The sequence below is a fragment of the Cnephaeus nilssonii genome (assembly GCF_951640355.1).
Source record: "Cnephaeus nilssonii genome assembly, chromosome: 5".
NCBI lineage: Eukaryota > Metazoa > Chordata > Mammalia > Chiroptera > Vespertilionidae > Cnephaeus > Cnephaeus nilssonii.
Genome location: NC_137076.1, coordinates 53,890,410 through 53,917,747, shown reverse-complemented (window position 1 = coordinate 53,917,747; position 27,338 = coordinate 53,890,410). Strand labels below are relative to the sequence as shown.

At 40.3% G+C, this 27,338-nt stretch overlaps 1 protein-coding gene across 4 annotated transcripts in view; it reads left to right on the top strand.

The window, feature by feature from the left end:
* DCLK2 (doublecortin like kinase 2) overlaps nucleotides 1–27,338 on the top strand; it is a 140,156-nt gene that overhangs the window by 15,639 nt on the left and 97,179 nt on the right. For all 4 annotated transcript variants that reach the window (XR_013813607.1, XM_079772873.1, XM_079772872.1 and 1 more), the window contains exon 2: nucleotides 6,604–6,938. Coding sequence is in view for 3 of the 4 variants with exons in the window: in XM_079772873.1 (XP_079628999.1) it covers nucleotides 6,604–6,938 (335 nt within the window). In the remaining variant the exon portion in view is untranslated. The remainder of the gene's footprint in view (nucleotides 1–6,603; nucleotides 6,939–27,338) is intronic.

The window sequence follows — 27,338 nt, the reverse complement described above, 5'->3', positions numbered from 1 at the left end:
AATAAAAAGGTAATATGCAAATTGACCATACCATCAACACACCCACAAGCCACACCCACAACCCACGTCCAAAGCCAATCAGAGCAAGTATGCAAATTAACCCAACCAAGATGGCTACAGCCACAGAGAGCAAGGTTTCCCAGGTAACAGAGCAAGCCAAGCTTTCCGAGAGCTGTTGCAGGCCTAAGCCTCCACTCAAGTTACAAAGTTTCAATTATAGAAGGTAAACAAATTCAAACAGAAATGGTGGCAGAACGGAGCTTGAGAGAGCAAGCCAGGGTTGCCGGTGGCAACAGGGGAAGCAAAGCTTTCCGCACACCCTGTCCGGGCCCAGTCTCCACTTAAGGCTACAAAATTTCAATTATAGAAGGTGAATTAACTGCCACAGAAATGGCTGCCGGCCGCGGAGGGAGCAGCAGGCTTGGCTCCGTTCCAGGCTACAAAGTTTCAATTGTAGAAGGAAAATAAATTCCAGATACCAGGGCCTCCTCTTGGGTTGCCAGGGGGCGTGGCTGGCCTGCAAACCACCACAGGCCCCTCGCTCAGGCCGCCCCACGCCCCAGGGGAACCCCCACCCTGATCTGGGACACCTTTCAGGGCAAACCAGCTGGCCCCCACTCCTGCACCAGGCCTCTATCCTATCTAATAAAAGAGTAATATGCAGATTGACCATCACTCCAACACACAATATGTCTGTCCCCATGTGGTCAAAGATCCTGCCCCCATGTGGACACAAGATGGCCATCAGGGGAGGGCAGTTGGGGGGCACCCGGCCTGCAAGGGAGGGCAGTTGAGAGGGACCAGGCTTGCAAGGGAGGACAGTTGGAGGTGATCAACCCTGCAGGAGAGGGCAGTTAGGGGTGACCAGGCCGGCAGAGGAGGAAAGTTGGGGGCAAACAGGCTGGCAGGGGAGTGGTTAGGGGGTGATTAGGCTGGCAGGCAGAAGTGGTTAGGGGCAATCAGGAAGGCAGGCAGGCAAGCAGTTGGGAGCCAGCAGTCCTGGATTGTGAGAGGGATGTCCAACTGCCCGTTTAGGCCCGATCCCACTGGGATCGGGCCTAAACGGGCAGTCGGACATCCCTCCAGGGGTCCCAGATTGGAGAGGGTACAGGCTGGGCTGAGGCACAGTCCCCCTCCATGCACAAATTTCATGCACCGGGCTTCTAGTTTGAAATAATGCTGTAATGAACATAGGGATGCATATATCTTTTTGAATTAGTGTTTCAGATTTTTTCAGATAAATACACAGAAGTGGGATTGCTGGATCATATGGTAGTTCTATTTTTAATTTTTTTTAGGAACCTCCATACTATTTTCCACAGTGGCTGCACTAATTTGCAGTCCCAACCACAGTGCACAAGGGTTCCGTTTTCTCCACATCCTCACCAACACTTGTTTGTTGATTTATTGATGGGGGTCCGAGCCACCTGCCATTCTGACAGGTGTGAGGTGACAAATCACTGCAGTTTTAATTTGCATTTCTCTGATTTGTTATGTTGAGCATCTTTTCATATGTCTATTGGCTATCTGAATGTCCTCTTTGGAGAAATGTCTATTGAGGTCCTCTGCGCATTTTTAAATTAGATTGTTTGGGAGTTTTTGCTGTTAAGTTGTATGAGTTCTTTATATATTTTATTAACCCCATATGAGATATATCATAAGTAGGTATCTTATTCCATTCAGTAAGTTGCCTTTTTGTTTTGTTGATTTCCTTTGCTGTGCAGAAACGTTTTAGTTTGATGTCGTCTAATCTGATTACTTTTTTCTTTTGTTTCCCTTGCCCAAGAAGACATATCCAAAAATATTACTAAGAGCAATGTCAAATATTTTACAGTCTATTTTTTTTCTTCTAGGAGTTTTATGGTTTCAGGTCTTGCATTTAAGTCTTTAACCCATTTTGAGTTTATTCTTGTATGTGGTGTAAGAAAGTGGTCTAGCTTCATTTTTGCATGTATTTGTCCAGTTTTCCCAGCACCATTTATTGAAGAGACTGTCTTTACTCCATTGTGTATTCTTGCCTTCTTTGTTATAGATTAATTGACCATATAGGCTTGTGTTTATTTCTGAGCTGTCTATTCTGTTCCATTGTTCTGTGTGTCTGTTTTTATGCCAGTACCGTGCTGTTTTGATTAGTATAGTCTTGCAGTGTAGTTTGATATCAGATAGTGTGTATACCTCCGACATTGTTCCTCTTCCTTAAGAGTACTTTGGCTATTCAGGGTCATTTATGGTTCCAATGAGGAATGTTTTTTTTTTTTTTTTTTTTTTTTTTTTTTTTACCTTGGCAGTGAATGGAAGCCAAAAGCCCATTAGGTTGAGTGAGATGAGGAATGAAGAGGGGACGATCTGTGTGTGAGAGACACTGTGTACAATAATATTGTAGAGAGGACTGTCTAGTTTAACGGAGGAGAGAAGAAGAATGCTCTTGAAATCTCAGTATGAGGAGAGGGAAGGACCCAAGTCCTGGTAGAGGGACTTAACGATGACTAGGAGGAGGGTATCCTTATCACTGAAAAGGGAGAGGGGGTGGAAAAATTGGCACAGACTGAAATATATTTGTAGGGAAGAAGGTTTTCAGAGAACAAGAAATTCACAAGTTCCTAGGTTTTAACAGCCTTTTGCCTCTTAAATAGGAGGCAATTAATTTGTTTAAGGATAAAAATTAATGGTTAAGAAGTACCCAGGTTGTATTACACCGTTGTGGACACTTAATTTGTCAACCTTCTAAACATAGTCATAAAAAAATGTCTGTGAACAAATGTCAATGGGAAAAAGCCATAACCATGCCTCTGGAGAGACCCTTAAAAGGAAATTGAAAGACTTTGTTTTATACCATGCTTGAAGACAATTAAGTGGTATAACCTGCTTATGCTTCTATCCATTCTCTTTCTGTACAGAAAGCAAATCCTCTTTGTATGTAGCACTCATATGATCATAATTTTCAAAATGGTTTCCTCTTAGCATCTTATGGTCAAGGAGCTGGTATCAAAGAGAGTGTATCTCAATTCTCTTCAGCCAAGAACACAACTATGGTTGGGTTTATTAGTCACTGCATAAGATGACATTATGGGGTGTCTCGGGAAGAGTGTTGGGTCTGTCTTAGAACTGGGGCTTCGGTTGGATACTTTCAGGGAGGATCTAAGGAAGCAGGGACTCATTCTGTAGGGAGTGCTGTCAAAAGGAAGGGCACTTCTATAATCGGGTATCTCATTAAATCTTACAGGGAGAGCAAACTAGATTGAGGAAAAAGCTGTAATTGATAAAGAAGTTGTCATTCATTGAGTGTGAGAGAGGGATATTTGGGGATATTTAATATTGTGTGGATTGCACAATGACTTAATTTTCGTGTCACTTTATCATAGTCTCAGAGTGACTTTGTTTGACATAGCTATTCTGTGAGATTAGATCCCACGGGAGAACATAGGTCTGATTGTGAGCATCAGACAAGCTTGAAATCACATCAAGTCTAGCTATGAATGTTAGATCAGTTCTGGACTTCAGGCACTGCTTAATTTTCGTTATATCCATATATATATATATATATATATATATATATATATATATATATATGTATATCTACACATTTATATCCTAGTTTAACTAGTTTTTAATGAGATCTTATCCTTTCCTTGCTTTGGCAAGTGCAGTATTACCATGTATTGGGAAGAGTTAAATTCTCTCATGATGTATTTCATCAGTATATCGAGACTTCGGAATATACTTTTTCAGCTGTCTCAGTAGCATAAAATGTACCTCCATTTGGGAAACTTGTTATATTTCCTGGGAATGAGCAGAAATAAGATGCTTACACTGTTCCTGGTGGGAAGAAGGTGGTGATGAAGGCAGATGGGAAGGGTATTTTCAGAAATATTTAAAGGATAGAGTGGACAGAACTCAATGTCAGGATGTATTTAGGGAACCAAAAGAAAGAAGGTACTGACCCCTAAGTTTCTAGCTGACTAGTTTGAGTAGGAAGCGAAGTTGCTCCCCAGGATGGGGAGGAGGGGAGCAGTGGCAAGCTGGCAGGGGAGTAACAAATCTTAAACAAGACTCCACGCAGTAGCATGAATCTGGTTGGGGCGAGGCCCTTTGCTTCTAATCAATCTTGTAGGTGTCTAGTATCTAACAGAGAATAGTAATTTATTTTGAAACTGCCCAAGGAACCAAGATCTTAAATTCTTTTGTCAGCACTTAGGCAAAGCTCTCGCTGTAGGCAAATCTATGTAAGTGACAAGATTACAATCAGATTGTTTGGTCTGGGTGGGGACATGACAAGGGAAGCTGGCCTGGGTATTGTGGTGGTATTGTTATCAAGGTATGACATCTATACTATAGCGTTTTATGTGCCAAGTATAAAGAAACACAAAGGTAACCTCAAAACCATGTCCTGGATAGCCGTGTTGAAATGTTGAGTGCCAAGGATGCCAAAGTAGGTTTCATATCATGACAGCACCTAGCACACGAGCTGGTGCATAGTAGGTATTCAGTGCATATTATGAAGGTCATTCTAGGCTTAACAGAAGAGTATCCTATGAATTATTATTTACATCTCCTGTGGATGTGGAGAAGGGGTGAGGCTCTCTCTAGCAGGCACTGGCCAGCCTTGGTTCAAAACTATGCATAAAGTTATTATGGAACTGATCTAGGAGTTTTAAATAGAAACATGAAGGAAGGGAGAAGAGGAGAGAATGAAAATTTATCTGTAACCACACAAAAACAAATTTAAAGACAGGCGTCCTTTGCCTATTTTCATTTTGATATTCTGAACCCATGTCAAGAGGCAAAATACAGAAAGATTTAAAAGGCATCTCTCTTGGTTAATATGTTGACTGTGCAGGGACTACATAGATCAAGGAAATATGACATATTAAATATTTCTTGTTTTATTTTTTCCCCCCAGTGTCTTTTTCTCTTTCTATTGGGGAAGGCTTTTCTCCAGCTAACTTCTCTCTGATCTTAAAAGAAAATCACCTTTTTCTTGCTGAGGTTCCTTTTTTTATTGTAGTATTTTGGATCAGAACATACAATTTAATTTTTATCATAGGTAAAATTAGTGAGAGCTTTTCAGTGTCAGAGTTGCCTTCTCTGTAAAGTTAAAGCAAAATCATAATTGTTTTTTTTGCTCATTAATACATGCACATGCTATATGGTTCTATTTTATTAAATTCATACCTATTTTGAAAGTATGTGACACTTTCCCAGATGATTACACTATGAAAAATGATTTAGATAAACCTACAGAGATGAAAAAAAATCTCTAAATGGTGATGGTTGGGCTGGACTTCAAACTACTGGTGTGGACACAGCATTAAAGCCTGTGACCCATGCCCTAGTTATCTTGGACAGGGACCCAATTATACCTCCTCTTTTTAGGTCCTCTTATATGTCTGATCTGTTACTGACTTGTTTGTGTGCCTTTGGAAGTCTTTAAGTTCTTCAGTAATCAGGATTTAAACAACATCCTGGTAACAATTAAACATATTTATATTAATAGGTTTTCCTCAGAACTTCTCCTTCAGTATTTTGGTTATTTTTGTTTTAAGCATTCACAGCATTTAAGGGTTTTATCCTATCATTATAATATTAAGAATGAGACTATTAACACAGAATGGGTGAAAAAGTGGATTCTTTTTGAGTTAGAAGATATCTTAGAGAAATTCTTAGATTGTAACCCTTTTATTTTATATGCCAAAAAGTTGAGATTAAAATAATTGGTGGCTTCTGAATCTCGCAAAAGAAACAATATTTTTAAACATATAATTATGCTTGTTCAATCAAAATATGTTCTTTTTCAACATACAATTTTGGACCTTTAATGAACATTTACTCAGTAAATCAATTGACATAGTATAGTTTTTATGTTTTTCTTAATAAAAATTGAGCAGAAGACTGTGATGAACACATCATTTTAACTACTTAATATCCTTTCCCATTTAAATAGATATAGAAAGGGGTATCTATCTAAACTAATTATCTTATTCCACATTCTTTAAGGAAAAAAATGCTGAGGTATGCTTCTTTGAGCTTTCAAAACTCTCCTTCCTTTTTGTGGTGCTTCATTAATTGGGTAAATGATCCTGTAACTGAATATAATTTAGTCAGTTATGTGAAGTTGTGGTGATCATTCTTTGATTGGGACTGGAATCTGTGATTGGAGGAAGGAGGAAAATAGTTTTATTTATATGACTATTACTTTGTGATATAATTATTTCTTCCAGAAGAAATTATTTAAAAATTAAATTAGTTAATGGACTTTGGAACTAAGGATACTTTAGAATTCATCTGTTGCAGCAACTTCACGTTACAGATAATGATGTTGAGACCCAGATTGCAGAGGAATTTTCCAGGAAGACACTTTGGAGCAGAACAAAACCCTGATCTCTCTCGTTTCTTTGTCCAGTGATTTTCACTTTGTGACGCATGTCGTTCCCAATACCCACCTAGATGCTACTAAAAACAAAGGGAGGGTGGGGAGAGCGCCGGAGAAGGGCCTGGATGCTTTCAGTGAACTGCCCAGTTCGGGGGTTCGTTCAGTGGGTGTCCAGCGTTTGTTCTCCCATGGTGGGGAAATCATGCTAATAAAACCGCTGTTTGCTTTTTTAGGTGAGAGTTACGTGTGTGCATCGAACGAGCCATTTCGTAAAGTTGATTACACCAAAAATATTAACCCAAACTGGTCTGTGAACATCAAGGGTGGGACCACCCGAGCCTTGGCTGCCGCCACCCCGGTGAAAAGTGAAGTGAAGGAAAGTAAAGATTTCATCAAACCCAAGCTAGTGACTGTGATTCGAAGCGGAGTGAAGCCTAGAAAAGCCGTGCGGATTCTTCTGAATAAGAAGACCGCACATTCCTTTGAACAAGTCTTAACCGATATCACCGAAGCCATTAAACTAGACTCAGGAGTGGTCAAGAGGCTCTGCACCCTGGACGGAAAGCAGGTACGGTGATTCTGGCCCCCAGCTCCCCACCTTACTTTTAAATTCTCCTTGTACCATGGCAGTTACATGTTTGACAAGATGAGCTTTGTATCTGCTAGATATTTTAGTAGTCCTACTTGAGAGGGTGTGTGTGTGTGTGTGTGTGTGTGTGTGTGTGTACACACACGTGTGCATGTGTATGAATTAGCCTTTATCATGAAAGATGTAAGCGGCTCACCTGTCTCTTTACACAAATGTCTCAAAATTATATAGAGAGAGATCTATAATTCTTATGGATACTGGAAGGGAAATGTAAACTTGTAAGGGAAAAGTGTACGTTGAGGAGGCTTCCTACATTAAGTGGGATGTTCTCTACTTAAGAATAAGAACACCTAATGACTAGTAGAGTCATTATGGGTTTGGGTAAGCCACAGAAGTAAAAAGTAAAGATATTTGACATTTTTTTAGCAAAGCATTTCCTCCCCACTCATGTATAATATGGAAAATGCATTTAAAGGAAAATATTTTCATGAGAATGTTCATATGAATTTCATACGGAAGAATGGAGGTAATTAATCAGCATTTCTGAAAAAACACACATATAAATTACACAGGGAAATGCATGCCAAATTATGGTAACAATATACCAGGAACTCTAATGGGCTAAAAAAAAAAAAAGATTGGGCAAATTGCAACTACGCATGAATAGCAGTTACACAAATACCGAGTTTTGCCACAATCAGATTATCATTCCTAAAAAGAAACATGTGGTTTCTGAAGTGTATTTTCCCTAGTTTCAATGAGGTTAAATTGTTTATATTTACATTGTATAAACATAGTTTCCAGTATTCACTTTGTTTCTTCATTTAATTTTGTTTCTTCTCTTGAAAAGAATTTATTTTGAAGTGTTTGGCTCATGTAGTGCTGAAAATGAATAATACTAAACACTGGAGCAAAACTGTCTTCTGGTAGGGGAAAAAAATCATTTTCTAAGACCAGATCTAGTTACTACGTTTCTTCCTGAATCATTAACAAAATTTTAAAAATAGGTTCCAAAAATTCCAGTAGAGTTTAATGAAGTTGTGACTTCTCTAATTAATTAAATTAATGATTAGAAGGCAGCCTGCCCCGAGACAGGTTCAGATGACTGGAAATAGCCACTTTACAAGTTGATTTATTCTGCAAGTAAGTGACCACAAGGAAAAAGGGAGATTTGATAAGTCAAATAGCTAATTCTTGGTGGGCACAGGGGGAATAGGAACTATATAGACAGATATTTAAGATGCCTAACAAAAGAAAAAAGGAAAATTGTAAGTATGCCAAATTAGAAAACCTAAGTGGCATATAGACAGTACATGCAGATGAGATTTTAAAAATTGAAACTTATTTGGAAATCTCCAAATGTATGTTTTGTAGGGAAATTTTAAGTGAAATAAAGAAGTTGAATGTCTAATTGAAATAGTAATCATTGAAATTTTAATAGTTATCTAAAAAATGTATATTTGAAAAGACTCCAGACGAGAAATATTTATATGGAGAAATGTTGACTAAAGCACAAGCAATCCAAAATCATCAACCTATTAAAAAACTAGAAGCCCGGTGCACGAAATTCGTGCACGGCGGGGGGTTGTCCCTCAACCCAGCCTGTACCCTCTCCAATCTGGGACTCCTGGAGGGATGTCCGACTGCCCGTTTAGGCCCGATCCTGGTGGGATCGGGCCTAAACGGGCAGTCGGACATCCCTCTCACAATCCAGGACTGCTGGCTCCCAACTACTTGCCTGCCTGCCTTCCTGATTGCCCCTAACCGCTTCTGCCTGCCAGCCTGATCACCCCCTAACCACTCCGCTGCCAGCCTGGTTGATGCTTAACTGCTCTGTTCGCCCCCAACTTCCCTCCTCTGCCAGCCTGGTCACCCCTAACTGCCCTCTCCTGCAGGGTTGATCACCTCCAATTGCCCTCCCTTGCAAGCCTGGTCCTTCTCAACTGCCCTCCTTTGCAGGCCGGGTGCCTCCCAACTGCCCTCCCCTGCTGGCCATCTTGTAGTGGCCATCTTGTGTCCACATGGGGGCAGGATCTTTGACCACATGGGGGCAGCTATATTGTGTGTTGCAGTGATGATCAATCTGTATATTACTCTCTTATTAGATAAGATAGAGGCCTGGTGCACGGGTGGGGGCCAGCTGGTTTGCCCTGAAGGGTGTCCCGGATCAGGTGGGGGTTCCCTTGGGGCGTGGGGTGGCCTGAGCGAGGGGCCTGTGCTGGTTTGCAGGTGGGCCACGCCCCCTGGCAACCTAAGCGGAGGCCCTGGTATCTGGGATTTATTTTCCTTCTACAATTGAAACTTTGTAGTCTGGAGCAGAGCCAAGCCTGCTGTTCCCTCCTGGGCGGCAGCCATCTCTGTGGCAGTTAATTCACCTTCTACAGTTGAAACTTTGTTGCCTTAAGCGGGTGGGCCCGGCCAGGGTGTGCTTTAAAGCTTTGCTTCCCCTGTTGCCGCCGGCAACCCTGGCCTGCTTTCTCAAGCTCCATTCTGTTGCCATTTGTTTGAATTTGTTTACCTTCTATAATTGAAACTTTGTAGCTTGAGTGGAGGCTTAGGCCTGCAACGGCTATGGAAAGCTTGGCTTGCTCTGTTACCTGGGAAACCTTGCTCACTGTGGCTGTAGCCATCTTGGATTGGGGTTAATTTGCATACTCGCCCTGATTGGCTGTTGGGCGTGGCTTGGCTGGTGGGCATGGCTTATGTAGTGGAGTGATGGTTAATTTGCATATTACCATTTTATTAGAGAAGATAATACACTGCCATGAGAAGGATTTATGACAGGAATGAAAGGATGACTTACTGTTAAGAAACCTGTTAATACATGGGATCTAGAAGATAAAGTTATTGCACACATAATCCCAAAAAAATATATCACAAAAGCACTTGATAGAATACAAAATCTAAATTCAATTAGAGATTTAGTAATAAAAATGGAGAATTCCCTAACAGACTAAAAAATCCTCTCTGAAACAAAAGGTCTGTGTAATTGGTATACAAATGAGATACTGCAAGTATTTCTATGATAATCAGGTAAGGATGCCTGATAGCAGCAGTATTCAACATTCTTCTATACATTCTTTCTGATTTTTATTTATGGTTTAATTGCAATTTCAATAAGAATCTAAATGATTTTGGGAGGGGCAAGGGAGGGACATATGACAAAGTGATTTTAAATGTTAATCTGGAAAAAATAGGCAGGAAAATTTTGGAAATAATGATTAATGGGCTCTCATGCTACCAGATATTAAAGCACCTTTCTCATAGTATACCAAAAATAAATTCCAGGTGTTTTAAAAATACTGATGTCAAAATGAAACCAAAGAACTAAAGGAAAAGATGTCAATAGTTAGGTTGACATGGGAATGGATTTTCTAAGCATAAATGTAGTGGGAAGATCACAAAGGAAAAGGTTGGTTAGACAACATAAAAATTAACTTTCTAGCTATTATAAGCAAGGGTTATATACTTTTACATTAAATCATAATAGTTTAATATGAAGAAAACCTTAACACTGCCATGGCAAAATGAATTAAACACCAAACAGACAATTTTTGAAAAGGTAGAATTATAAATACTAAGTATAAGAAAGCTCAATCTCACTAAATAAATATGCATGAAAACAATGATTTTTTTATATTTAAAGTTGACATGTTTTTGAAAAAGAAAATGTCCATTTTGATATGCAGTTAATTGGCATTCTCAACGAATGATGGAAGTGTAAATTTCATAATCTTTATGGAAAGCAGTTTGTTTTGTACAACTATACAAATGTCCTTTCCATTTGGCCTAATAAATTAACTTATCCTAAATAACCTGAGATGCCAACATAATTATGCATGAGAATTCATCCCAGCAATAAGATCAAAAGATTGAAAACAATTTAAAATCCCTAAAATAGAAAACAGTTAAATAATATCACCATAGAACTCATAGGGGTGGCCTTTAAAAATTGTTTGGGGGCAATTTAAAGACATGGGGAAATGTTAAGTGAAAAAGGCAAGAAATAAACTCTGTAGTATGGTTTCAATTTTGTGTTAAGAAAGAAAAGTAGAGGAAGAATTTTTTTAAGAACTAATTCAGAAGGAAACACAATCATAGTTGCCATCAGAAACCTAGTACTTGCTGTTCTGATTTCTACTACTTCTTCCTCATGTCTGTTTAAAAGCAAAAACTCAAGCACCGAGAAAGAAAACAAAGACCAATTTCAATCAGATTGTGGAAATTAAAACATTATGAGTTAATCCTTGAAATTTTGGCATGTGGCTATAAAATGTTACAAGCATCATTTTGTCACTGTTTAGGTCTAAACATTATTTCCCATGTGCAAAGAGAAGAGATATTTTTAAACTTTCAAATAAGATTTCTTTGGAAAAAAATTAGATTTTGGTTTTCATAGGCACAATTTTGGATATTGTATTTTCAGAGTGCCAGGTATCCTTCACAGCTACAGTCTTCTTGGCGTTGATTCAACATCTGTAGTCTAGATGGACTTGCTATTTAAAACTTCATGTCTGTTGTGTGGTTGATATGTTATAAATATAAAGAGGACATTAAATCTTGCTTTGAAGTAGCATAAGAAATTTGTCTTATGCTTAAGATGAATGCATATCTTTAAATGGGCATTGTTTGTTCTGATTTTACTTTATAAATTGATTTTTTTTTAGGGGGCATGTAAAACTAGCTGCTTTCTGAAAATTCTCAAAAGGACAGATTTGCTTAGGTGAAGAGAGAGGAATGAGAAAAGAAGTAGGATCTGCTAATGAGTTGTTCCTGCACAAAATTTTAGGCCATCTGCCTCAACTTCCTATGTGCATTCCTCCTCAGATTGGTCGTTTTCATCTTAAATTAATCTGATCTTCGTCACAAGTGGAGATAAACAGTTTGTAGGCAGTTCATTATGCAGTCACCAGTTCCATTCCTGATACCCATGTTAGAGTTTTCAGGGGCCCTGGTTATCTTTTTTATGGGTTTCAAAGCTTTCCCGATTGAAGAGGCAATGAATGGTGTGGCATGTGCTAGTAGCATTTATGCTGGTAACACAATGTCCCTTGAGTTTTTTCTGTCAAAATGGATAATCACGTCTTCCTAGTGGTATTGACTCAATTTACAAGGCCTGACGTGGTTAGTACAACCAACTCACATATTCTGTGTCTCTTGTAAAATCACTTCAAATAAAATCAAATGTTAGGATTTATCCATTTTAACTCTTGGGTTTGCTTTAGTGTAGAGCAGTGGCTCTCAACTGGGTATGTTTTTGCTCTATGGGACAGTTAGTGGAGTTTGGAGTCATGTTTTGATGCCACAACTGGGGATGAGGATTCTACTGGCATGTAGTGGGTAGAGGCCAGGATGCTGCTATCTAGCCTACAGTACACAGGACAGACAGACAACAGACACAACATAATTCTCAGGGGTCCAAAATGTCAATGGTGCTGAGGTTCAGAAAACCAGGTGTGAAGTAAGTGAAGTGACTCAAAAGGAAATGACACTTGTTTGAATGTTAACTTTATCAACGAGGCCACATGCTAAACTTTATTTCAGATTTCCCCATAGCCTGTGTGTGCACTTTTCATCTAATTGAGGCAGGTGTGTTGGAATGTCATGGTTTATGGTCTTTGTTGTCCTGGGTTTCTATTTGTCTTTGTTGTGTAGGGCTGACATATAGATGGGGAGTACAGCTTTATAGGCAATTAAAGATGGTTTTACATGTATTTAAAGAAAGATGATTTTATGGAGTTTTAAATATTTAATACTTAAAATGATGTGATGAGCATCAATTTAAAAAAAAAAAATCCACAACCTATGCATTTATAGATGGGGTGACTAGGAAAAAAGGATCTATAAATAGAAGTCATGACTATTCTCTTCAATAATTTTTTAAACTTGCAATTAATTTAGATTAAATGCTCTACTTTTGTTTTTCTTTTTACAAATGGAACCTTGAACTTTTACATTAAAGGCATTATATAGGACAACAAGGTTTACTTTTTTAAATTTCAAAAGTCGGGGGGTGAGTTTCTTATAATAAACTGCAGCAGGGGGGAGTTCTTTTTAAAAATGTCTTTATTCTGTTAAGGGACTGAAATGTCCAAATATAGCTTTTGTCCACATGTGTAAAAAATTCTAACTTTTAGCTTTCCCAGAAACAGCAGAGTTTTAACATAAAAGAAACATATTTAGTGGAATTTTGGAACAAGTTGATTCTTGTCATGGGCAGAGGCAAAACAGACTCAGAAATTGCTAGCAGTTGATGCTTTGGGGGTAAAATACTTCCAGACTTTGGGACCACTGCCAGCCTTCGGATGCCCACGTGCAGCGGGTCCTCCTTGGGGATCATGGAGTGCCTCCATCTTACCCGTCATCGTACGGCTTATGAAGGTTTCCATCCTCACTTTTCAAAAAGTTTGTTTCATGGGTAGCATAACGTAAATATATTTATTTTGTACCTGACTAACTTTTCTGGCATCAGTTTCTAGTAAAGGTTCATTTCTTTGTAATGACCCAATTATTCTTATTTAAAGCAATCTCTTCTCAAAAATTGCTACGTAGAAATCAAATGGTTGAGACCTATTTATAAATATTTTCTACAATTCATTTGATCCTTATATAATATTTCTTTGAAGTAGATGAGGACAGAGGTTGATTTTTAGTGCTCATGTTGCTCCCCATGCATGGATTTTATTTTATGTTTTTGGATAGTAGAAATTCAGACAACTGTGCTTTGTCTGACTAGATACCTCCATACCTCTGAAGCATGGTTCACCCTGATCTATCTCAAGTAATGGAAAATTATCTCAATCAGGAATCAACAGACTACAGAAGGAACTATAGTGGGTTTTTTTCCCCCAGTATAGCAGGAAGTCCAGGTAAAAGAAAGGCAGAAAACATTCATTTTGTTCTTTGATCCCTGATCCAAGCAGAAAAGGTCGGGGGAGGCTTAATCTTGGTTTTTAATTTAATGAACACCTCTTTTTCAAAGAGTGGGAAGAAAGAAGAACTTTGTCGAAGTAAAGTTTGTGTTTTGCCATTCTGGGATCCATTGTATAAGCAGTTTCCCCAAACCTTTAATAAGATCTTTTTCCTTTTAATGGGAAACTGGACGCAAACACAAAAATCCTGTTCCTCATACTGCAGTTGCAAATTAGCAGAATAGATGCTCAAGGTGTAGGTGAGATGAAAATGACATCACTGTGAACTCTTGTTTTCTTATTTATTCTTTTGGTGTCTAAGCTGGAGTAACAGATGGAGGGTAAAGATTGTGTTAAATTCATTTCATTTTTGTTATAAATGTATTTTTCAGTGGTTATAATAATTATTATTAAAATGTATACTTTGTTACATATGAATTTTACAATGCTTAGAATAATAGCTAGCAGCCTAAGTAGCTAATAAAGAGCTAGTAGCTCCCTATGTTAGGCATTTTGATAATGCTTTCCATTACCCGTCTCCTCTCATCCTCACAATAACCTTGAGGTGTTCTAATTCCTATTTTACATTGGGGAAATTGAAACAGAGAGAAATCAAGTAACCTGTTCAAAATCACACTGCTGGGGGAGCTGGATTCGCACCCAGGAAGTGTGATGCTAGGCCTCCCCCAACCCCAACCACCGCTCTTCACAGCTGTGCTCTAAGCCCTCTGTGGACAGGCTTTGTGAAGGTCGTCGGTGATAATGAGGAACAGGAAAAATAATCTAATTGGATTATTTTATTTTAAAAACTTTTTTTTAGGCTTTAGAGTGATGCAGTTTTATCTGGGGGTTATCTACATGTGGTAAGATTATTCTTTGAGTAGGATCTGAAACATGAAAATATAGGTTAAGGAATGATTATATACTTGACAAAAAATAACTTAGAGTTATTTTATAGATGTAATTTTTAAAAATTAAAGACTATGACCACAGAAAGTTTAGAAAATATAGGAAGAAATAAATATACAATCTTTCCATTTTAATACTTTTTATAACTATTTCTATCTATTTATTTTCATATATATGTTTTCTTTTTTCCTAAAGAGACAACTATGCAAGTAAAATCGGTGCATTTCTACTGGAAAATTTTAAACAATTCAGAGAAATGCAAAATGTGAAAGTTTTTTTCACATCTGCTCTTCTTCCCAAACCTCATTCTACTTCTTAAAGGGAATCACCAATAACAGTTTTGTAAATGCAATTTAAATATATATGTACACATAGTTTTTATATAATGTGGCTTTTCTCTGTAATCTTATATCTTATTTTCCCCACTTATTAATCATATTTTTCCATGTTACGTAATCTTCATATTTCATACTTAAGTGAATACTATTCCATTGGCTAGATGCATCCTAATTTATTTAACCTATTGCTCGACATTTGGGTTTCCAGTTTTTCATTCTTTTAGTCTCTAGTCATTTTTTCTGCCTATAGATTTCAACATGCCTTGGATCATTTCCTTACGATAGATTCCTAAAGGTTAATTACTAGAAGAGATTCTTAAGTATTTTGGGGCTTGAGAGATATTATCAAAGCCGTAGACAAAAATTTGTCCTCATTGGCAACATCATGGCCAAGTGCCCCAGTATTTCCGTAGCTGGGAGAGACTAGTAAAGGTTAGTTGTGACAGCCAGGCACAATGTGCATGCTTAATTTGTTGCATAGAAAACACACATTCTGTGAAAGTGAAACCCACCTGCATGCATTCCTTTTATCACTTCTACCTTTGCTACTTTCTGTTCTAGAAAATAGTTTGAGGAGAAAAGCCAGTTAACCTGTGTATCAGTTTTATGCCAAAGGCTAGTGCTCAGGGCTAGTCTTGAAAATGTTAAGCTCAGTAGGGAGAACAAAAAGGAAACTTTTAAAGCAAATAACCCACATTATGAAACTACTAGTAGTCCTGCGCACGAATCCGTGTGCCAGTAGCTTTCTGCTGCCCAGAGGCCCTCCGCGGCCCAGCGGCCCTCCGCGGCCCAGCGGCCCTCCGCGGCTGGGGCAGGACACTTGCCTCATCACTGCGGCGACGAAGCAAGCATTCTGCCAGGCCGCTCACGCTGCCTGCTCTCAGCGGCCGCCCCTGGGGACTGGGGGACTCCAGCAGGGCTGAGGGGACTGGGTGCCGCCATCTTCGTGACAGAGTGATGGTTAATTTGCATATTACCCTTTTATTAGATAGCATGTGGCCTTAGTCGTGAACTAAGAGACCTAATGCTTCAGTTAATGTTTGCTTTCTAACCTTTGTAGATGCCAAAAATCCCATATTTAGTGAATTTGGGTAACATTTGCTTTGTGATATTTTGAGTCAAGATTACTTGAAATGGATACTTTGTAAAGTTAATTGATGGCTTTTGGTGGGTCACCACTAAATTTTACATTTGTTTTGTTGTTTTTGTAAAATATTATGAATGTCTGCTAATCCCAATTTCTACCATTATGTGCAATATATGATGTTACTTTACAAGTTTTATTGAACTTCATGAAAGGGTCATTTATTCATCATGCTTCATGATAACAAGGACAGGTACAAAGTCAGTATAGTATTTTAGAATGTACAACTGATGTAGAACATTATTTAGTCCAGCTTGCTAATTTTATAGAACCTATTGAAATCTGTGCTGCTTCTCTTGACACGTAAAGCCTGACTCAAAATCTTGTGTACAGTCAGCTTGTTTGTAGATCACAGTGCAAATTTAACGACCTCTGCTTTGGCCTGTTTTTATTGGTTCTTTTAGTTGGGGGGAAGTATTCATTTTCAGCCTTGTAGTCACTGACTTTTTTTAGAGAAAACGTTAAGCTTACCCATGGTCCTCCACCCTCTTAGGGTGCTGCCTCATAGAGAAGGAGTTAATTGAATCTAAACTGAAAATTACTTTGTGGGGGGAAAAATAGTGTTAGAGTCTGTGTTGGTAACCCTGCACAATTTTCCAGATTTGAAAATTAACCTCTTGCAGGTTTTTGTTTGTGGGTGTGTTTAAGTAAGGAAGAGCACCACACTTCAAACAGTGAAATGAGCTCCCATGAATGTTCTCTGTGTATTTTTAGGACTTTTTAATTGTAGCGTGATGCAGCTGCCAGACTCCCAGCACAGAGTGTTGGAAGACTCTGTAGTCATTAGAGGTTTGCCTCCACAGAAGTGTAATTCTCTGAGCTGGAAGGCTGTTAGAAATGAAGCAACGCTTACCCAAAAGGAACATTCTGTTTTTTGTGTTGTTTTTTTCCTTATGTACTTCAGACTCTCCCTAAGACTTGAAATAGTAAAAGTTTTATTTTAAAAATGTTTTTGTAATGATGTATGGCAAGCGTCTCTAAATGTGAGCATAAAGACATTTGATTGTATTTGAAAATATTGCTCTCCCCACATGCTAAATCATGAAAATGCCATTGTAAGTATGAGTTATGGGAGATTTTTAAATACCTGTGTATTGGCACTTATTAAAACTGACATTAGTTACATGGTTGTGCTTGTGAAGGATTAAGTTTATTAAACACCTAATCTTTAGGATCACTTATGGTATATGTTTTCAGTGGTAAAAGATTATGGCTGACACATGCCGTTGTGAAACTGCAAATTAAAAAGTTTTCTTTTTATAAATAAACCAGAGGTTGTGTAAATGGAAACTTGTAAAAGCCCAGTTAGGTAACTGAATCCAAATTTTAACATTTTATGTCTTTTTCACTTAATCTAGTAGTCCAGATTTTTACATGTAGATAAAAAGTGTAAAGGTTTTAAACTTCTTTGGAAGTTTTAACCCTTTGCACTCGCTTGCTTTTTTCTCTATTCCTTTATTCTACTCTGGATTTAATTTTTTAAATACCTCAGATTTTACAAAGCGCGGCAGTAGAATAAAAAACTGGAGTTTCTTTTCATACAAAGTTATTTATTTGCATTTTTTTATATTTCAAATGATTGATACATTCAAAGAGTAATTTTAATCTCGACATCCGAGTGCAAAAGGTGAAAACTGGTTTTCACTTCCAGAGCGTTCCTGCTAAAGCAGCACCAGGGTCTTAGTCAGTTCTTGAGAACTTCCAGGAGTAAAGAGAGTTTTGGCCAGGGTGATTTGTGCCCTGAGGAACTGACTATAGGCATTGGAGTCAGAAAATGCAAATCTAAATTTGATTTAAATATATTCACTTCACCACCGCATTATAGTATTGAAGGAGGCAAGACTCGTGCTTGTGCATCGAGGAACGTCATTAAGGATTTTTAATGATGGGGGAGGGCATCTGTAGTGCCAGTTATTGTGGCAGGCTGTTGACACATGTTGTCATTTGTTCTCACGCTCACCCCTCGGTAGGTATATGGCAATATTGTTATGCAGGAGTGTTTCAGAGCACGCCCGAAGACCTGTCGCCCTTTGGTTTCCGTTAGACCCCTTGGATATGGCTGTGTACTTACCCCGTGCGGCTGCCTTTGACCCAGACATTTTTAAACTCTCGGAGCTAGTTTCTAAGATGCAAAGGAAGGTCTGTGTTACTGCTCTGACGGACATGCATGTGGCTTTGGAATGGCCAGCATAATGATGTAGGTATGTATGTCTGGTTGAGTGGAGATTTTTTAAATTGAAAAGTTGGACAAGGGCAAGATTCTGCACAGTGTACACTGCATTTCCAAAGGATAAACCTCATCGACGGGGCTTTGGGCTGCCACGGAGGACCTGTAAGGATCGAAGTTGCACTTGAGGAGGTTTACTCTGGACCGTGTGACATGGGCACACGAAGATGAGCAATCCTAAGGGATCGAACGTCCCCGGGAGTGGGGAGCTGTTTCGGGTAATATGATCTCAAAGGTGTGATATGTTACACAGTTTCCGAATTGATAATGGTAAGCGTTTCCTAAACTCTATTCCAGGTAGGAAGCAGACATTCCTAAAGAAATTTAAGTAGTTTCAGAGGGGACAGGTTTGATTTTAGCAGGAAATGAGAAAGATAGAAGGGGTCGGGGGGTGGAGTTTACGTTTATAGACAGAAAGTATTATTTGGTTAATGATTGTACCAAATCTTCATAGTGCCTAGAAAGAAGTGGTATTTCATTGTTAATTTTAGGGTTTAAAAGAGAGCCTTCATGTTCCCTGTGCTTTTTGTATTGCCAGACTATTTGAAAGGTTTGTGGCAGGATGGGTATCAGAGTTCTTATTCAGAAGCAATGCTGGCGTGTAGGTAAACACTGCCTTTTCTTTTCATCTTTATTTTTTTTATTTAAGTGTAATTGATACACAATCTTATATTGGCTACATTAGTTTCAGGTGTGTACAGTGTAGTGATTCAACATTTTTATACCCTATGGTGAGATCACCCCACTAATTCTAGTAATCGTCTGCCACTGTGTAAACTTACGACGATAACACTGCCTCTTCAGTGCCTACTGGAATTGTGACTGCCTCCCCCTCCTTTCCCAGCACACACCTGACATGATCGAGCAGGTGATCGGTGACCATGAGGCAAATCTATATTGGGGGAAGCCTGTTACTGTAGTGTGACAGTGCGGAAACCTTCTATCTGCAATAACACATTGGTTTAGTTTGATTTAAAAATATAGTCACTATGACAACTAAGAAACTCAAACAAAAAGGTGCTTCTTGGTGGCAATAGATAAGAATACTTTTCCTTGAAATTATTAGAGTGGCATAGAAAAGAAATGGTCCAGTCTCATGAGTCTGAAATAATATAATCTAGTGACATACCTTCAAAATGTTGATAGCTTTAAAAATGTAAATGCTCCTAGGCTTTAGTTAGTAAAATGTTATCAGAAGCATATTGTTAAAGTAATTGTTGAAGACCTAGCTCTACCTTATTTTTTTGATAATCCTCACCCAAGGATTTTTCCATTGATTTTTAGAGAGAGTGGAAGGGAGGGGGCGAGACCAAGAGAGAGAGAAACATCAATGTGAGAGAGACCCATTGATTGATTGCCTCCCATATGCTACCTGACTGGGCCAGGGACCAAGTCTGCAATGGAGGTACATGCCCTTAGCTGACGCTCTATCCACTGAGCCAAACTGGCGAGAGCCCTTTATTTTAAAAACGAATAATGATTCGGCTTTTTATGAAGTTGTATTTGCAGTTTCATGCTGATATCGCTAGGCTAATTTGGTGACATGTACAATTTTGAATTGTTTATATTGTATAATGGATTCTGGTTAATAGCTTCCTCAAACTATATTCAGAGCAATTTGGGCATCAATATAGGGATTTGAGAGAGCAAGATTAAGTCTGTGGACATTTTGCCTGGAGGGTTTCTATAAATATAGGGATATAGGCATCTATATACTTTATGTATATTCTATAGAAATGCATATAAAATTTACTTGCTTGGCAAACATCCAGTCTGCCAGTCTACTTACTGAGTCTGGAATCTAAATAAGGCTGTGGTGTTCAGCGTGTGGTCGCGGTCAGAATGCAGAGGAGTCGAGGTCCCTGCTCTCGAGGTTCATATCCTCTATTTGGTGAGAAAGTCGAAAACATGACACAATTAGACAACGACAAAGGGCTAAGAGACATTGCTATTCAGCTAAAGGCTGGAAGTGTGAACCAATGGGGTAGGGAAGAGTTCGTGAAAAAAATGAAATGCAAACTGGGCTACAGCTGGGGAGATGGATGTGGAGACTGTTTCCCCCACCCCCACTCCACTGCCACCCTCCCAAACACAGGCAGCAGCAGGGGAGAAAAGCAAGGGTGAGTGTGAATGGCAGCACCAAGGGGAATGAAAGTAGTATCAGGACATAGTAGGAAATGAGTTGGGAGAAATTTGGAGGGGGGGGGGGATAGGCTTAAGTTCAAACAGAAGGCTGTGGGGGGAGAGAATGCCAGCTTCTCTCTCTCTCTCTCTCTCTCTCTCTCTCTCTCTCTCTCTCTCTCTCTCTATATATATATATATATATATATATATATATATATATATATATATAATTTCAGAGAGGAAGGGAGAGAGAAATAACATCAGTGATAAGAGAGAAACATTGATTGGCTGCCTCTTGCATGCCCCACAGTGGGGATTGAGCCTGCAACCCGGGCATGTGCCCTGACTGGGAATCGAACCATGACCTCCTGGTTCATAGGTAGACACTCAACCACTGAGCCATGCTGGCCGGGCAAGAATGTCAGCTTTTGATGAAACAACAACGTAACAAAACTGTGCTTTGGGGTCAGTCTGTCACTGGACTGATGCTAAAATGAGAGGAGGACCACACAGCCAAGCAGGAGACCCGCCCAGCAGTCTAGGGGTGGTCCAGAGAGCCTGTCAGATGTGGACAGAGGCAAAGGTGTGAAGCAGAGGAATGGACTGAGTGCAAGATCTGTAACGTGGACCCCCCCCCCCCCCCGGGGACATGGGAGAGTGCTAAGAGCAACACGATGCCCTAGGTACCGTTACCAAGCCCCAGAGCTGGCTACAAGTCGTACCACAGAAATGCTTTACAGTCCTTGTTTCCTAACGGGCCACTGAAGGTCGAACAAGCAGAAATACCAAGACTGATATTGCCTGGAAGCTTTTTATATATAGATGGATGTAGCTATATATCAGTAAACGCATGCCTTCTACACTACGGCGATCATTTTATTTAGGTGACATGGCAATTCGTCATTAAGTCTGAGGTAACAAAAAAAGCCTAGTTCATTTTCATCTAGGATTAAATTACATTTATTTTTTTAAGACCCACTTTATTGTTGGCCTGATGAGGTAGAAATAATGTTTTTGTTTATTTACATGTCACAAATTGCTTTTGTGGGAGTTTTATGGGTGTGTATTTTTTTTAGTAGGGGTGTGTGTGTGTGAAGAAAAACAAACTTCTTTTTTAAAGTAAAATGTAAACCCAGTTTTACGTAGCAGATAATCCTTATTTTGATGTTAGGCTAATGTGACCTCAGAAAATGTGACAGAGAACTACATTGTGACTGGAGCAAATTTTGCAGGATATGTGTAAGAACCTGTGCCACGCTCCTGTGGAAAAATAGCCGAGTCCCCTCTTAATGTTTGTCTGGGTCCCTTGTCTTCGCCTCCAGCCATCCTAGGTTTCCAGAGGGACTGGTCCTGGAGGCACCGTTCTTGTCCCAAACCTTTTTACTAGGGGTGGAAACGCTGTAGGGGCCTGGGGAGACATTCCCGGGCACGGGTGCCTCCTGCTGCACCTGGGCAGGCCCCTCCTTCCCCCGCTGTGGGTGACGGGTGCTGCCCTTCCCTCCTGGGCAGAGGTGCGCTTCCCTTTCTGGGGACTCACGCTCTGAGTCACAGTGGAGGAGTCCCGTGGGCAGGACTAGCTATATAATTTGTGGGGCCCGAAGCAAAATGAAAAGGCAGGGCTGCTTATTAAAATATTATTACAAATTTCAAGACGGCAACATCAGAATAGGAAAGCAAGCCTGGGGCTCGGTGCACCTTGACCTCTCTCAAGGTGTTATGAGGCACAGGGGGGCCGCCTGGCCTTCCATCTGGATCAGGAGTGGGGGACATCCGGCCCGCAGGCCGTGCGTGTAAGGCTTGCAAAATCATTCGGCGGGAAAAAGGGGCTCCCCAGCCCTGGCCTAGATGGAGAAGGGGCAGAGACGGGCTGCTTCTCCCACCTGCTCCTCACACGCCTGCCCGTGGCCCAGCTGTAAGGCGGGCGGCGGCTCCCCAAGCCCCTCTGCCCTCCGGTGGGTTTTGTTCAGAGGAGCATTGTTCCCGGAGGGTAGGTTGACTTCTGACAGTCAGTCACGTGCTAGATTGTATGCTACTGCATACAAATGAGGGCTGTGAATCCGGGTGTGCAGGTGGGACTGAACCTCGAGTGCAGAGTCGTATTAGGGTTTATTTTAAGGAACAATTGCAAGAGTGGGGAGCTTTCCCTGCACGGGTACCGTTGCTTTTCGCTGTTCACTGTAGTTGGGTTCGATCAAGTTGCCACAAGCACTGAATTAGCAAACACATGATCTTGCTTTATGTGTGTCTCTGTTTAAAGACACCTTACTGAATATGTATGGTTCATTCATTTACATGGACTTAGGGGCAACAGCACTGTGACGCACGCCCGAAGGAAGTGTGTCTGGCACATGCATTTTCTCCAGAGGACACATTACACTCTTCCTGGGCTGAGGAACCTCAGACAGCACTTCAGCACTGTACCAGGGCCACTGGAAGCAGAGAAGCAACAACAAGCACCAAAATGCAAATAATGTGGCCACACAACTAAATAGGCCGCACAAGATATGAGAACGGAAACCACACCGCAGAGCCTCCCTGTTCACGCTCAGCTGTGGGATGTGTTCCTTGGGCGACTCGAATTTTTCACCACTGAGCACCTGTCAGCAAATGACCCCAAAAGCACCACAGGAATTGATTTAGGGGCTAAAAATAAATTTCAGCAAGTAGGTGAATTTGCAAATACAGACGCTGCTGATGTGGAGGACCGAATGTATTTTGAATTTTAGCTCTTAGGCCATAGTGAGCAGGTCTTAAAGCAAAGCCATCTATCAACATGGCAAAAAGAGTTGACTGTTGGTTTCTAAAGGGCTGATACAGCAGGATGATATACATTCACAAGGCAATGTGTCAGACTTCCTAAAGTAAACTTGAAATGCGTATACTGCCCTCAGATAAGAGAATGTGAAGAGGTGGTGTGGGTTTGATAACCAGCTGTGCTAATAATAATCATTAAGTGTCAACTAATTACAATGTGCAAAAATAAAAGGTCCAACTAACAGTAGGTTACATCAGTGTCAGATCAAATCATCTTTTGTAAACAAAGGCCATACCAAAGGGAGGGGATGGAAAGGGTTCAGATAGGAAGCGAGGATAAGGGCTTTGCATGCCTTTAAAAGAACCTGATGTATGGCCCCAAATGTTGTCCCGTCTCTAATTATTTCATGATTAAAAGAATTACTTTGGAAAACAGAGTTCAGTGAGTATTTGTGATAGAATGTGGAAATTTAGAAAATGAGTGACACATTTTGAAAGCATTCTCATCTGAATGTCACTTATGTGTTCCAAATATTTTGAGATGTTCCCGTGGAAGGAACTATTTTGTGAAATAAACAAATTAGATAAGGCAGTGCTTGCTATGTTGACAAGATAACTGAAAATGTCTTGAAGAAAATGTTAGTCACTCATAAGAAGCAGTTTGTTATTCACTTGCCTGATTGTGTGTAGTGAGGGCTCATATATCAGTGTTGTTTTTTTTTTTGGGGGGGGGGAGGGGTTTGTTTTTTGTCTCACTATGTTGCCTTATCGCCCCTGAAACAATTCTATACAGTGGTGGCACAGTGTCTTAGAGGCTAGGCATCTTGCTTTCTTGAAGGTTTTTAAATACTTAAATTTTCAGTTGTTTTTCTGCCTTCTAAATCTCACTCCTGGTGTCTGTAGCCTGGTATGCTACTGGACAACAGTTTTGGTTTGCAGTTCTTCAGAGCAGTTCCCTGAAATCCTGTTCTTTCTTGCAGCCTTCACTGCACCAAGGAGGCTAGCTTAGCGATGTCCCGCTCTCCCTTCTGATGCTGCTTGGTTCTTTAAATGAATACACCTTTCTAAAGACTTACTGAAACCAGGTGATAATGTGAGACTGTTAATAATGAGGAAATCCCAATTTCATGACGAAATGGTTGCTTAGAATGCTTGAAAGCTATTTATGGACTAAATTTTAGATGATTGTTTTTCTAAATTATTAGTTCTCTCTATTCCCTGGAGAAGAAGACCCCCCCACCCCCAAAAAGCAATTTCTCTCTTTCACTCCATCAAGTTAGTTATATTTGGGAAAGGCTTAATTCTTGGAGATTCACAGTGCTCATTAGCACGTTAAAGGCTTTGAGGTGTCCTGCAGTGAAGAAACCATTAGAACATTTCCCAAATTATTTGGTCATGCAGAATACCCTATTAATATCCCCTTGGACTAGTGTTCTGTAACACGCTACCCTATTTTCCAAATGATTGCCCCCAGATCTCTATCTGTGATCATGTTTTGCTCCCTACCCCTATGTCCCATACCCCTGCCCTGTTCTGTCTTCTACATCCCACCTTGTTCCTGACAGTGGCCAGGCTTAAGTCTGTGTCTCATCCCTGGAGACCTTTGGGAGGTCATTGCTTCAAATACATGTTTCATAGAGCCTTTGTGAGAGCTACTGGTGCTGAACCAGTTCCTTTGGAGATCAAGAATGAGAATTTTGCAGTTCGACAAACCTGAATTTGACTCCTGGGTTCACCATTAGCAGTATGGCCTTTGTCAAAGTATTATTAATCTTGTTCACTTTTCTAAATGTGAATGAAGTGAGATGTATGCTTAAGCTCTTAGCATAGACCGATCATTGCAGAGGTCCTCATTAGCACCTCCACGGGTCCTGGGCACCATCCTTGCAGAGATGCCTGGAGTTGACTGAAGGTGGCAGGGAGGAGTATTTGGAACCTATTGTCCCAACAGGGTGAGGCCTAGTCTTGTCATTCTTCACTGTGATCTCGACATGCCCTAAGTCCCAGGCTCCCATGGACTTTGGAGTCCTGCCTAAAAGTGAAAGAGAGGCAAAAGCTAGACTATGAGTAGGCCTGCTATAGGTTGTACAAACAATTTTAATATAAATAGAAACTATGAACTGGTAGAGTTAGAAGGTAGGACTAGTAATAAAAACTTACCTAGGTTGTCAGGATTAAGTAAGGTATATGTGAAATTGCCTAGCCCATAACTGCAATTCACAAGTTGTATCAGTTATCTTTTGTTGCATACTAAATCACCCCAAACTCAAGGGTGTGTATAAGGAAGGGTTTCTTTCTCATTCTTTAGTGATGGCTGCAGCAGCTCACTGGTCTCAGTGAGCTGCAAGGGAGCCGGGAGTGGGATGGGGCTGGCTTAGCTGGGGCAGCTTTCCTCCACCTTTTCATTCTCCTGCCACCTCAGACCAGCCCGGGTATTCTCATGGTACACTAGCTCCTTGATTAATGTCTTTTCATTTAACTTCATCTCTATATATAAAAGACTAATATGCAAATTGTCCCCTCAGAAGTTCGACCAGGAGACTGGGAGTTCGATCGATCGCTATGACGTGCGCTGACCACCAGGTGGTGGTGCAGAACGAAGAAAAGGCCCTGGCCGGCAGCCGGGAAAGGGAGGCTGGCAGCTGAAAGGCCCCGATTGGCCCCAGTCAGCCGGCCAGGCCTAGGGACCCTACCCGTGCATGAATTTCGTGCACCAGGCCTCTAGTTTTGTTATAATGTTGATGAGAAAAATACATTGATTCCATGCTGGGGACACTATCTGTGTGGAATGTGCAGGTTCTCCCCACATCTGCATGGGTTTTCTCCAGAGACCCTGGTTTCCCCCCACACCCCAAAAGTGTTAGATGAATTGGTCTTCACTGTCCCAGTCTGAGTGAATGTGGGGTGTGCATAGGGTGGCCCCTCAGTGGAAGGGCATTCTGTCCAGGGTGGGTCCTGCCTTGTGCCCAGAGCTGCTAGGAGAGGCTCCAGCCACCTGCAACCCCATACTAGATAAGCAGGTTGGAAAACCATCATCTTGCTTGTTTTTACTCATCTTTTTAAAATGTATGTCTAGCTCACATGTATCTCAACGTTTAATATTAGATGTCATTTGGGTCTTTATTTAGAAGTTTGGTGATATTATTGTGACCAGAAATCTGCTGTAGGAACTTAACGCTTGCTTATGTCAATGAGCCTATGGTAAAATTGGTTTCGTTATACATCGTTTCACTTAAAGTCTCCATTTCAAAGAACTTATCAACAATGTCAATTGAAGACTTTACTGTATATCACAGCACAGGGAGCAAGTGGAAATACATGTGTCTTCTTGAAACCTAGACTTAAAACATTACATCTGCCTCATTCTGTTGGCCAAAGTGAGTCATGGCCAAGCTCTTGTGTCAAGGGGTAATGAAATACACGCAAGAGACGTGTGTGCAGAGAGGCATGAAGAATAGGAGACAGTGGTACCATCTATCACGGAAGCCTGAAACATTGGACTTTAAGATAGAGTAGATGGGTACTATATCTGATACTTTCATTAGGACTATGTGCAAGAAATTTTTATCTCTGCCTATTATTCATCGGTAATGATATCTACCCTTCTACACAGGTTAGTTATTGAGATCAATGGTAATAAAGTATGTGAAAGTAGCTTCAAGGTTATCCAGTATCATAAACCACTAATAAATAGTAGTTTCTCCAAGCTTTCAGCTCCACAACCAAGTAGCCTGGGTCTGATTTCTGCCTTTGTCGCAGGAGCGGTGGGATTTGGGCAGTGTAGGTAATCTCCCTGTGCCTCAGGTCCTCCTGGTTTGAAAAGGGACTGAGCGTCTTCTCCACGCTCTGAGGTAGTTGGGAGGATTCAGTGAGGTACAGTCTATGTAAACCTTTTAGCTGGGACCCAATGTAAGTGCTCAGTAAAGGAAACATGTTTTGCTACAACAAATAAAATATAAAGTTGCCATTTGG